This window comes from Trachypithecus francoisi, unplaced genomic scaffold (genome assembly GCF_009764315.1).
Source record: "Trachypithecus francoisi isolate TF-2019V2 unplaced genomic scaffold, Tfra_2.0 Lachesis_group9, whole genome shotgun sequence".
NCBI classification, from domain to species: domain Eukaryota; kingdom Metazoa; phylum Chordata; class Mammalia; order Primates; family Cercopithecidae; genus Trachypithecus; species Trachypithecus francoisi.
This window is the reverse complement of record NW_022681474.1, coordinates 4,934,397-4,948,087: the sequence shown is the minus strand read 5'-3', so window position 1 is coordinate 4,948,087 and position 13,691 is coordinate 4,934,397. Positions and strand designations below refer to the sequence as shown.

The 13,691-nt window shown below is 42.7% G+C and overlaps 1 protein-coding gene and 1 pseudogene across 3 annotated transcripts in view; one reads left to right on the top strand and one right to left on the bottom strand.

Annotated features, from left to right (window-relative positions):
- The window catches only part of CDC123 (cell division cycle 123), a 55,194-nt gene that overhangs the window by 22,542 nt on the left and 18,961 nt on the right, over nt 1-13,691 (top strand). For 2 of the 3 annotated variants that reach the window (XM_033209215.1, XM_033209217.1), the window contains exons 5-7: nt 79-174; nt 1,051-1,157; nt 13,422-13,470. In XM_033209215.1, coding sequence (XP_033065106.1) covers nt 79-174; nt 1,051-1,157; nt 13,422-13,470 — 252 coding nt within the window. The remainder of the gene's footprint in view (nt 1-78; nt 175-1,050; nt 1,158-13,421; nt 13,471-13,691) is intronic. The other variant, XM_033209216.1, reaches the window with a different exon arrangement.
- On the bottom strand, nt 13,111-13,198 carry LOC117082942 (annotated as a pseudogene).

Sequence of the window (13,691 nt, the reverse complement as noted above, 5' to 3'; positions counted from 1 at the left end):
ACCTTGAGATTTTGATCCTGTTTTCCATAGCTACTGTGATGATATTGACGTACCCAATGATTTCTTCTCTCTCTGTAGGCTCCAGAATTTCCTGAGTTTGCCACTCAAGTCCAGGAAGCTATCAATTCCCTCGGAGGCAGTGTCTTTCCTAAGCTTAACTGGAGTGCCCCAAGGGTAGGAACACAGAAGTAATTCTCTTACTGTTTGAATGTTCTTTGTTTTGCTGTTTATTTCATTTCATACCCCTACAGAGGGTCTAATTATATTCCTAATTCTAGGAAAAATACCGTGGAATTTATTATTAATTTCCCTCTACTATTTTACTTTCCGGATTTTGCTACACACTTTCCTGGGTCTGTGAAATACCATATATTCTGCCAAAGGTAGTTTCCACCTCCTGTGTTGCTGATTGTTTTAGAATTCTGAGGAAATTCATACTCTGCCCTTTTCAGAAACATGCCAAAAAATTTTTAGTCATGTTCCACTGAGCTTTGTGTCTACTTTGCATTTGCCTTTTGTTCTTATGTATGAGACATTTACCGTTTAAAGTTGTAGTGGTTCAGAATAGCTCACCTCCTTCTCTTTCAGATTTGATAGATGTTGGTGTAACAGCTCCAGCCACCAAAGTTCAGGTGTTTGGCTGCCACTCCCCAGAAACGGGAAAGGTGGAAATTGATCTCTCTTTTCTTGGAGAGTAACTGGTCAAGCTATTTCTTTACCACGTTAATCTTGTAGCCAAAATGTCAATGTTTCTGACACTTCATTTTCTTCTCTTCTACTATCAGTAAGAAAAACATTGGGAAGTACTTAGGCCTGGGCTGAAATGTGAGGACCCTGACATCTCAGTGTTCGTAACCGAGTGTCTGAAATGCAATGGTGGTGGTCTTTGCTGTGAAGCATAATTTAACATTTGACAGTACTGCTAACATTTACTTGACTTTCTTCTTTAAACCCTTGAGGTGATATGCATTATTGATTTTGTTATAGGCCTGAGCATTCGTAGCAGCCAACATGGAATATGGACTAAATAGCATGTGCTTCATTCTTTAGGATGCGTATTGGATAGCAATGAATAGTTCTCTGAAATGTAAAACCCTCAGCGACATCTTTCTACTTTTCAAGAGTTCTGATTTCATCACTCGTGACTTCACTCAGCCGTAAGTATCTCTTCTTCTCTCATGTCAACAGTTTCAGTATTTGTGCAAATTTCTCCATAGATGAAATTCCATTACTTGTAGTACTATTATAAATCCCAGCTCCATATAACAGAGCTATTTCATATTGCCAAAATGACCTGTTAAAGCAAATCTTTCTTTTCCCTTTATAGAAAATGGTATATAATGAATATCTGAAAATGTTAAGGACTTTCTGTATCTCTGCCCATTAATCATTTCAGTAATTTTTTTCCTGTTATAAAACTGATAAATGTTTATCATAGAAAAGCAAAATTAGGGATTACAGCTAAATAAAAACAGGAAATATAAAAGCACTTATGACCAGGAGTGGTGGCTCACACCTATAATTCCAGCACTTTGGGAAGGAAAGACAGATGGATCACCTGAGGTCAAGAGTTCAAGACCAGCCTGGCCAACATAGTGAATCCCCGTCTCTACTAAAAATACAAAAAAGTAGCTGGGTGTGGTGGTGTGCGCTTGTAATCCCACTTACTCGGGAGGCCAAGGCAGGAGAATTGCTTGAACCTGGGAGGCGGAGGTTGCAGTGAGCCGAGATCGCATGCCACTGCACTGTAGCCTGGGCAACAGAGCGAGACTCCATCTCAAAACAAACAAAAACAAAAAAGCCCTCATGATCTTGCCACAATTGGTTCTTATACTTCTAGAATTCTATCTATAAATAAATATAAATATATCTATCTATACCTATATACAGAGTTTTTAATGGGATCCTACAGTTTGTACTTCTTTTTTTTTTTTTTTTTGAGACAGAGTCTCACTCTGCCGCCCAGGCTGGAGTGCAGTGGCCGGATCTCAGCTCACTGCAAGCTCCACCTCCCAAGTTCACGCCATTCTCCTGCCTCAGCCTCCGGAGTAGCTGGGACTACAGGCGCCCGCCACGTCGCCCGGCTAGTTTTTTTTTTGTATTTTTTTTTAGTAGAGATGGGGTTTCACCATGTTAGCCAGGATGGTCTCGATCTCCTGACCTCGTGATCCGCCCGTCTCGGCCTCCCAAAGTGCTGGGATTACAGGCTTGAGCCACTGCGCCCGGCCAGTTTGTACTTTTTTTTTTTTTTTTGAGACGGGGTCTCACTCTTATCACCCAGGCTGGAGTGCAGTGGCATGATCTCAGCTCGCTGCAACCTCTGCCTCCTGGGTTCAAGTGATTCTCCTGTCTCAGCCTCCCGAATAGCTGGGACTACAGGCATGCACCACCACACCTGGCTAATTTGTTATATTTTTAGTAGAGACAGGGTTTCACCATATTGGCCAGGCTGGTCTCGAACTCCTGACCTCGTGCCACCTCGGCCTCCCAACGTGTTAGGATTACAGGTATGAGCCACCATGCCCAGCCTATAGTTTATATTTCTTAGTAGGCTGCTTTTGCACTTACCAGTGTGACATCATTACATGTCTAAATTCGTCATTATTTTCCATTCCCTTAATGCTGCGCCTCTGGAGAGCTGTAGCACAGCATATTTGACCCACCCGCTGTTCTTCAGAGCTGCAGTGAATATCCTTGAGCTAACTCTTGGTGCCGTCTCCTAAGTTTTTCCTTAGGATACGTTTCTAGAAGTGAAATTGCTTTGTTTCTTTCCTTTGCCAGTCACTCTATAGCTAAAGAATTTGACAGTGCAGTCAGTGTTGTAGGCGGATGGAATGCCTGCCCTGCTGAGCCGCAGGTGCTCTCTTTATGCTGCTTCTGTTGTCTTCAAATAGCAGCTGTTTTTCTAGGTTTCTCTTCCTGTCACATCTTAAACACACCAGTTACCTCAGTTAAACTCATCTTTAAACTGACCTTTAAAGCATATCACAGAACCTAGAAGCAGGAGCACGAGGGTGAAAATCTTGTATAAGCATGCCACTTCCGCCCTGTCCAGTTGAGTTTGTCCTCCCAGTTCCTTCCATTTCAGACTCGAATCCTTTTTTTGAAGTAGATCCTGGCGTGATCACTACATGACGGTCATGCATCAACTCTGGCGTCTGAGCTGTGCAGCTTGGGCATACGGTTTTAGTATTATTATATTGATTAAAGAAAAGGAAGTTAAGTAACCATCAATGAGTGTGGTTGTATTATATTATATTACATGTTTACTGCATAAGGATTTTACCCGTATTGGTAGTTCTAGTTTTATAGAAAAAAAGTGTGTGTGTGCGCGCGTCTGTGTCTGTGTGTGTGTGTTTAATAGAGATGGGGTCTCACTATGTTGCCCAAGCTGGGTCTCAAACTCCTGGGCTCACGTGATCCTTCTGCGCCTGACCAAGTGTTGGTTTGACATTCAATTGTCAACCCTGTGGTTGTGTTGGCACAGGTGTTGGTAGTCTGTTTTAGTAACCAGTAGTGTTTTCATTCTAGTAGCTACCCTCTGAAAAGTAGAACAAAATTGTGCCTCTTTTTTCTGTTGGAAAGCTTTTTGACATCTAATGCTTTAAGACGTCTTAAAATATGTTACACTGAAAATACCGTCTACTTGATAATTCAACTGATAAGAGTTTTTATTTTGAGATGGAATCTCACTCTGTCACCCAGGCTGGAGTGCAGTGGTGCGATCTTGGCTCACTGCAACCTCTGCCTCCAGGGTTCAAGCAATTCTCCTGCCTCGGCCTCCTGAGTAGCTGGTATTACAGGGGCATGGCTACCATGCCCGGCTAATTTTTTTTGTATTTTAATAGAGACGGGGTTTCACCGCATTAGCCAGGATGGGCTCATCTCCTTACCTCATGATCTGCCCGCCTAGGCCTCCCAAAGTTCTGGAGTTACAGGCGTGAGCCACCGCGCCCGGCCATGCCCCGCTAATTTTTGTATTTTTAGTAGAGAAGGGGTTTCACCATGTTGGTCAGGCTGGTCTTGAACTCCTGGTCTCGTGATGCCGCCCACCTTGGCCTCCTAAAGTGCTGGGATTACAGGCGTGAGCCACTGCGCCTGGCCCTGATAAGGATTTTTATATGCCTTTAGTGTCAGTTGCAGTGAGAGTGGGAAGACACCTTTGCCTTTCCAGAACTAACTATAAACTGCTTTTAATTCTGAAGCTGATGTTTTTTAAATCAGCTTTGTGGTTTAATGATCACCTGCCTCCTCTTAAGCTACGTCTTGCTTTTTATCTTCTTTTAACTGATGTTCCAGTGTATGGTATGAATAATAGTCTGTTGTTTTGCGTTTTGTACTTTTTGACTTTTGCATGGCAAGGAAGTTAAATCAGCAAGGGAGTTTGAGGCCTTGGATTTAGAGTGTTTACCCACAGAATGCCATCCTTCTGCTATTATAAATAATTGGGAGTTGGCAGGAGCAAATACCAAGCACTGGGCTTTCAGCCTTTTAGCTGGGCACCACTAATGTGTCACTTTGTCTAGAAATAATTGTTGGTAGTTGCTTAGCAATTAATAAATCAGTTGCATAACAGGAAGTGTTGCCATCACATAAAAATTCCTTGTTGATAGAACTCATTAAAGATGAATGTTTGTCACAAAGGCCTTGAAGAGCTCTTGAAAGATTAAATTAGGAGTATAGTTCCTTAGATTGGACAGGATCATATCAGTGATCTAACCCTTTCCTTCTGTAGGTTAGAAAATTGAGGCCTAAATCTGTTCAGTAATTTGTTCAAGATCCCACAGCTAGTTAATAAAAGCTAAGACCAGAATATAATTTTAATAACACCATTCTAAAAGTTCTTTGTACTTTCACTTAATAAAGTTATAGATTCATTCTTTCCAAAATACTTCCCATTAAAATATTAGATAATAGAAGAAAACATTTAATTTACAATACATAGTTATATATAATATGTATAAAGTTATAAAAATGAGATTATGTTGTTTACACTATTTTGAGGCTTGACTTGACAAGAAAACAAATATATTACAGTCAGAATTGCGAGTTAACAGAAGCTGAAAATAGCTTACACTCGGGATTTAAAAAAATATATTATTTAAAGAGGAGTCTGGAGATTGGGTATTTTTAGGAATACTCAGTGGCTCACCAAGGTCGCCAGGCACCCATGCTCTTTCAGGCCCTTTCCTTCCGCAATCCTTGACTTAGTGGCCTGGTCTTTGGGTTTCTTACCTAACGGTTAAAAGATTGCTGCTACAGTTCCAATATCTGTCATACGAAGACATGACTGTATCTCCACCAAAACCAGGAGGGTCGGTGTGTTTCCTCTCATTCTTTTCTGTATGTGAACGAGTAAAGCATTCCTGGAGGCCTCCTGGGAGACTTCCTCTCAGCCCTCATTGGTCACAGTTACGCAGCCTAATCCAGTAGCTGGCAAAGGGAGCAGAACTGCTGTGACTTGTTTAGATCAAGCTTGTCCAAGCTGCAGCAGCCTGGGATGGCTTTAAATGTGCCACAACCCAAATTCAGAAACTTTCAAACATCATGAGATTTTTTTTTGAGATTTTTATTTTTTAAATTTTTATTTATTTTTTAGCTCATCAGCTATCGTTAGTGTATTTTATATGAGGCCCAAGACAATTTTTCCTCTAATGTGGCCCAGGGAAGCTAAAACTGTCGACACCCCTAGTTAGACCAAGGTTCTCGACATGAGATGCCTCAGGGTTATCCAGAGAGTTAGATGAAACGCAGGCTCCTGGACCCCAGGGTTTCTGGCCCAGCCGTCCTGGAGGGGGCTAAGCTGATCATTTCTAACCTGTTTCCAGGCAGTGTGGTTGCCGCTGGTCCAGGCCCACGCCTTGGCTGCTTAGATTAGTCAGCACATGCATCCCAGGGATTAGAGAGGGAACCACGAAGCACAAATGCTCCCAGCATCTGAACAATCCAGGTTCCACTGGACAGGCTGAAGATGGGAACCCTGGAGGCTAGACAGCCAATACTGTCTCCCTGCCTAGAATGTACTCTAGAATATTAATTACTGCTTTTTTCTTTCCTATTCCTCAAATGGTTACTGTAGACAAAAAGCTTTAAAAAGTGGAGGTTGACATGACATGTGGCCGGGCGCGGTGGCTCACATCTGTAATCCCAGCATTTTGGGAGGCCGAGGTGGGTGGATCACGAGGTCAGGAGTTCGAGACCAGCCTGGCCAACATGGTGAAACCCCATCTCTACTAAAAATGCCAAAAAAAAGAAAAAAGAAAAAAAAGAAATATGACACGTATAAATGTGTTGACTGTATTATTTGCCAAGATATAAACATTCTATGTGATTAAACTTGCTGAGTCACAGGCTGCTTTCATTATTTTATTGTGACTTCAGTGGGCTAAGTAGACAAGAAAAAATTTTGATACTCAATTGGCATTTAGAAAAAGGGGCTGAGTGAGTGAAAAAATAAATTTGTTAATTGTTTCTCTGAGGGGCTCATGATGAAGGAGAAATATATTTGACTGGAGGTCAGGGAATTTGATTTGTCTTTTTTTAATTTTTTTGAGATGGAGTCTCCCTCTGTCACCCAGGCTGGATGCAATGATGCGATCTCGGCTCACTGCACCCTCCGCCTCCCACAGTCCCAGACTGACTCTGACATGCTCATCACTGGATATGCTACATCTGCCCTCTTTTTTTTTTTTTTTTTTGAGGCAGAGTCTTGCTCTGTTGCCCAGGCTGGAGTGCAGTGGCATGACCTGGGCTCACTGCAAGTTCTGCCTCCCAGGTTCACGCCATTCTTGCCTCAGCCTCCTGAGTAGCTGGGACTACAGGCGCCCGCCTCCGCGCCCGGCTATTTTTTTGTATTTTTAGTAGAGACGGGGTTTCACTGTGTGAGCCAGGATGGTCTCGATCTCCTGACCTCGTGATCTGCCTACCTCGGCCTCCCAAAGTGCTGAGATTACAGGTGTGAGCCACCGCGCCCGGCCTGTTTGTCCTCTTTCAGTGTGCAAAATATTTCGAACAACATGAGAGAAACTGTGTGTTGATTATAATTATTTATTTATTTACTTATTTTATTTTATTTTTATTTTTTTCTTGAGAGGAAGTCTCACTCTGTGGCCCAGGCTGGAGTCCAATGGCACGATCTTGGCTCACTGCAACCGCCGCCTCCCAGTTCAAGCAATTGTCCTGCCTCAGTCTCCCGCGTAGCTGGGACTGTAGGCACGTGCCACCATGCCCGGATAATTTTTATATTTTTAGTAGAGACAGGGTTTCACCATGTTGGCCAGTCTGGTCTTGAACTCCTGACCTCAAGTGATCCACCTGCCTCGGCCTCCCAAAGTGCTGGGATTACAGGCGTGAGCCACTGCACCCAGCCTAATTATAATTATGAATTCCACAAAAAATAGCATGTTAGTCTGAAGGCATGTTCAGGGCATAATAAATATTCCTATTTATAGTTAGGCCATTTGACTGGCAGAAAACTAAGGCTTGTTTAAGCTGAGGATGATTTGGGTAGTAATAAAAGAAAAAAATATGGCACTCTTTTTATTTTATTTTATTTTTTGGTAAAATTATTTCAGTGTTTATTTTGCTTTTGAATAAAGACAAGGGATGTGTAATTATCTGTCATTGACGTACACTGTGTATTTCCCCCTGTATTTTTTTTTTTTCCCAGTGGCTTTGTGGGAACAGGTAGTGTTTGGTTACATGGATATGTTCTTTAGTGGTGATTTCTGAGCTTTTGGTGCACCCATCACCCAAGCAATGTACACGGTACCCAGTGTGTAATCTTTTATCCCTCGCCAATCCTCACCCTTTCCCGAGTCCCAAAAGTCCAATGTATCATTCTTAGGCCTTTGCGTCTTCATAACTTAACTCCCACTTACAAGTGAGAACATACGATGTTTGGTTTTCCGTTCCTGAGTTACTTCACTTAGAATAATAGTCTCCAGTTCCATCCAGGTTGCTGCGAATGCCATTATTTTGTTCCTTAAAAAAGAAAAAAAACAACACTCTCATTAGTCATCATTACTACTTAAGCATATTTCTTTAGTTTGGGGGTAGAATATTTTTTCTTTTCCTTTTTTTTCCTTTCCTTTTTAAAAATTTGCGTCTGTGACATTGCTTTCCAAAATTCCTGTTAACTGGCTAATGTTAAAGTGTAGTGAAAATATGCTAGCATAATTTCATAGTAGCTTTCATCACAGTAGGGCTTTGGGATTTTGCTTTTTTTCCTTCGGAATAAAATCTTTGCTTTTTTTTTTTTTTTTTTTTTTTTTTTGAGACAGAGTCTCGCTCTGTCGCCCAGGCTGGAGTGCAGTGGCTGGATCTCAGCTCACTGCATGCTCCGGCTCCCAGGTTTATGCCATTCTCTTGCCTCAGCCTCCCGAGTAGCTGGGACTACAGACGCCCGCCACCTCGCCCGGCTAGCTTTTTGTTTTTTTTTAGTAGAGACGGGGTTTCACCGTGTTAGCCAGGATGGTCTCGATCTCCTGACCTCGTGATCCGCCTCTCTCGGCCTCCCAAAGTGATGGGATTACAGGCTTGAGCCACCGCACCCGGCTGCTATTATTATACCTGAGAATTCTTTTAGTTTGCCACTTACGTTGTAAATAATGTAATATTACTTAATCACATTTGTGTTTATTTTAGAATTTTCATAGCTAGCTGGAGTAACTATAATTATTCTGCCAAGAATTTGAACTTCGAATTCAACGTAAGAGCCTCCTTTTGGCTTAGACTACAAATTAGTGACTTTAATACCACATTCTGTTGGTACTTTGTTGAAATTTTCAGTTAAAGAAATCTTCCAAATTAATGTTAAATACTAACCCAGGAAAAAAGTTGGAGGAATTTTTCTTATTGGTGGTGGTGGTTTTTTTGTTTTTGTTTTTCTTGAGATGGAGCCTTTTTGTCATGGGAGACGTGCTGAGTCCTCCAGTGACCTTGGTGGGATTCAGGGTAGCCACACTGAGTTTTCCAGCTGAAGCCGCGGCCCTGAAGGCCACGCTTGGGGTCCAAGCTGCTCCAGTTTGATGCTTCCTTCCTTTTCCCTATTTCTTCCTTTCCGCAAGAATGGTGCAGACTTCCTGCTGAGGCCTGTAGTTGGTGGACAGGCATCTCCTGGCCCTTTTCCCAAGAACCTCTTACAGAGCTTGAACTGCAGCTACTCCTCAGAATAACCATTTCTAAAATATGGGCCGGGCACGGTGGCTCACGCCTGTAATCCCAGCACTTTGGGAGGCTGAGGTGGGCAGATCACCTAAGGTCGGGAATTCGAGACCAGCCTGACCAACATGATGAAACCCCTTCTCTACTAAAAATACAAAAATTAGCTGGGCATGGTGGCGGACGCCTGTAATCTCAGCTACTCGGGAGGCTGAGGTAGGAGAATTGCTTGAGCCCAGGAGACGGAGGTTGCAGTGAGCTGAGATCATGCCACTGCACTCCAGCCTGGCCAACAGAGCAAGACTGTGTCTCAAAAAAAATAAAATAAAGTATGTGTCTAGTCCCTATCTTGGACACTTCGGATTGGAATCTCTGGGGAAGTGTTTTGAAAAATCATCTCATTCCACTCTCTCATTTTCAAACCTGTGTTCTAGAAGCTCTCACACACCCTGAGGTCCGGCATGCAGTAAGTAGTTAACTGAATATAAAGACAGGGAAGAAAAAGGGGTCTGACAAGTTGTCTACAGATTTGATTAAATAAAACACTTTAGAAATCGCCCAGTACCATCTGCCATTTACTGCTGAGGCAACTGCGAGCCAGTCCCAAAAGGTAATTGACTTTTCTAAGATGAGAAAATATTAGTACAGAGCCCAAGGTCCTGATTGTGATTTTTTTACCTCTGGTCTATTGTTTCTTCTGTTTATTGGACTGTTTCCCTTTTCTCCTTATGTAGATTATCTAATCTAAAGTATTTCACTTGTCTCTATACTGGATATGTATACAAAAATAATTTTCTTTCTTTTTTTGAGACAGAGTCTCACTCTATTTCCCAGGCTGGAGTGCGGTGTTACGATCTCAGATCACTGCAACCTCCAACTCTTGGGTTCAAGGGATTCTCGTGCCTCAGCCTCCCAAGTAGCTGGGCTTACAGGCATGCGCCACAATGCCCAGCTAATTTTTGTGTTTTTAGTAGAGATGGAGTTTCACCATGTTGGTCAAGCTGGTCTCAAACTCCTGACCTCGTGATCCGCCCACCTCGGCCTCCCAAAGTGCTGGGATTACAGGCATGAGCCACCGCACCCAGCCCAAAAATAATTTTCTTAAATAATAGAAAACATGTAGTGGAAAGCTCTAGATACGTGTAGTACTTATCAATACGCTGATCCTTGGGGGCGAAAGGACATTTTTTTAAAGGATAAAAATAGTTAATTTTTATTAACTTGTGACAGTTCATGACCTTAATTTTTGAACTAAGATCACTTAAGCTCAGGAGTTTGAGATTGCAATAAGCTGTGATCACACCAATGTGCTAGAGTGCATTGGTGTGAACACAGCTTATTGCAATCTCAAACTCCTGAGCTTAAGTGATCTTCCCGCCTCAGCCTCCTGAGTAGCTGGGATTACAGGCGTGAGCCTCCATGCTTGCTAATTTTTATATTTTTTGTAGAAGCAGGACCTAGCTTTGTTGCCTGTCTGGTCTCAAATTCTGACTTTAGGCAGTCCTCCCACCTCAGCCTTCCAAAGTGTTGGGATTACAGGTGTGAGCCCTGTGCCCAGTCTTTAATTTTTATTAACATAAAATAACTAATAAGCTTAATTTTTATTGAAATAATTTTTCATCGAAAGCTGGTTTTCTAGTTTTAGATTATTACTCCTCAAGATAATGTACCGTTAAGTTAGTTTGATTTGAAGTAAGAGATTTTTGCTTTCCAGAGAAAAACTAGGTTGTTTTTAGGTTTTTTTTTTGAGACGGAGTCTCGCTTGGTCACCCAGGCTGCAGTGCAGTGGCACGATCTCGGCTCACTGCAGCCTCCGCCTCCTGGGTTCAAGTAGTTCTCCTGCCTCAGCCTCCTGAGTAGCTGGGACTACAGGTGCACACCACCAGGCCTAGCCAATTTTTTTTTTTTTTTGAGACGGAATTTCACTCTTGTTGCCCAGGTTGGAGTGCAATGGCGTGATCTCGGCTCACCACAACCTCTGCCTCCTAGTTCAAGCGATTCTCCTGCCTCAGCCTCCCATGTAGCTGGGATTACAGGCATGCGCCACCACACCCAGCTAATTTTGTATTTTTAGTAGAGACGAGTTTTCTCCATGTTGGTTAGGCTGGTCTCGAATTCCCAACCTCAGGTGATCCGCCCGCCTCGGCCTCCCAAAGTGCTGGGACTACAGGTGTGAGCCACCGCGCCTGGCCACGCCTGGCTAATTTTTGTAGAGGCAGGGTTTTGCCATGTTGCCTAGACTGGTCTCAAATGCCTGAACTCAAGCAATCGGCCCTCAGCCTCCCAGAGTGCTGGGAGTACAGGCGTGAGCCACCATGCCAGCTCTGCTCCCTCCCTTTCAGTGAGTCACCAAGTGGTCTTGCTCCTGCCTCTACGCTTCTCCTTTCTCTGTCCACTCCCATTCCCATAGTTAGACCCTCATCTCCCTGAGGCTATTGCAGCAAGCCTTCTACCAGGTTTCTCTGCCTCCCACATTGCCGCCCTTCCCCTGAACTGTCCAACACCATTATGCCATAGTGATACAGATTTAAAAAATGTTTTTAAACCCCTGGTACCTGTGAACACAGTGATGTTCTTAACGCCTAAATGGAATGATCTCCCTTGCATACTTGAAGATTTTAGGGCTCCCCATTGTCTATATAATGAAGTCCAAGTGCCCTGGGTGGGCACACAAGGCCTCTCATGACCTGGATGCTTCTCTTTGTCCAGAGTTTCTGTCCAGCTCCATCTGTTGCAGTTCCGCCTTGCGTCCTGCACTCCATCAGAGATGATCTCCTCTAGTTATTGAATGCTCCGTGAGATCTCTCACTGCCCTGCCTGCCTTAGCACGTTTGTCTGTACTTTAAATGCGGACCCCTTCTTGACTACCGCTCCCCTCCAACACACAGCAGCCAGCCAGTCAGTTCTTCCTTGGTGCTGCGGAGTGTTTTTTCTCCAGTGTGTTTAAAATTGTGTGTGCTTTTCAGCTTTCTCCACCAGACTAACCTCATACAGAACGAAGGAGTCTTCATCATTTTAACATTCCCAATGCCTAGCCCAAGCTTTGGCGCAGGTGGGCATTTAATAAGCGATAAGAAACATTGTTGATGAAACTGAGGATTTTTAGAGGAGGAAGCAATATACTTAATGGAGGGCTGAATGGATCTATCCGAGTTTTAAAATGGCACGTGGGAGATGGATTCGATTACCTGTGTGGCTTTCGATGGCCAACGTTACATTGAGGGAGAAGTAGGCTGCTGGCTGCACTGTAAGATGCGCACAACGGGAACGTGTACAGTGACAGTGCCTTCTTCCCCTTGTTGAGAATCGGGGGTTAGACAGATTGAGTCTTGGTGTGGCCACTAAATTTCGGCTTTTCTGGGTATTAGTTTCTTTGGCTTTTGACAGAAAAAATGGAGTTTATACTGTGTCTATGGTTATAATAGCTCATAAGATTGTTTATTTTAATTTTTGTGGGTACATAGTAAGTGTATATATTCATGCAGCAGATGAGATGGGTGTTTTTTGTTTTTTGGGTTTTTTTTGAGATGGAGTCTCGTTCTGTCGCCCAGGCTGGAGTTTAGTGGTGCTATCTTGGCTCACTGCGACCTCTGCCTCACAGTTTTAGGCGATTCCCCTGCCTCAGCCTCTCAACTAGCTGGGTTTTCAGGCGTCCACCACCACAACCGGCTAATTTTTATATTTTTAGTAGAGACAGGGTTTCACCATGTTGGCCAGGCTGGAGTCAAACTCCTGACCTCAAGTGATCCGCCTGCCTTGGCCTCCCAAAGTGGTGGGATTACAGGTGTGAGCCACTGCACCCGTCCTGGGGTACATTGCATGTTTTGATACAAACAGGCCATGCCTAATTATCACATCATGTAAAATGGGGTATCTGTTCCACTCAAAACATTTATCCATCCTTTGTGTTACAAATGATTCAATTATACTCTAGTTATTTTAAAATGTACAATTTACTCGTTGTTGACTATAGTCACCCTATTGTGTTATCAAATACTAGACCAACTATAGAAATGATCCTGGAAAGTACAGTCTTGCTCATAACATTGTTTTGAGGATTAAATGAGTTAATATCTCAGGGTGCCTAGGCTAACGCATAGCATTGAATAAGGCTTAATAAATGTTGATCGAATTTGAGTTAGTTGCTTGTTTCTGGATGCTTTTAGTAAAACGTTACTTTCATGTTAAATATAAGTTACGTGTGTATATAAACTGACACCAGTAACAAAGAGATTCAGTTGCCTTTTCCTCTTCCAAAGGTTTGTTCATTGTACTGATGATTCTCCAGATCCGTGTATAGAATATGAGGTAAGAAGCTTATTTTCCTTGATAATCGTAGATGAAGATGTGTTGAGAATTGCTGTTTATTCTTAAGTGAAATGAAACGAATGAAGTTTCTTAGATTAATTTCTTTGGGAACCTAAAGCCAATGAAATTTTAAATTTATGAAATATACACATAAAAGGAATATATTATGTATAGAATATATATACTAAATATATGTGTGCAGTATACACTTGTTCCAGGTT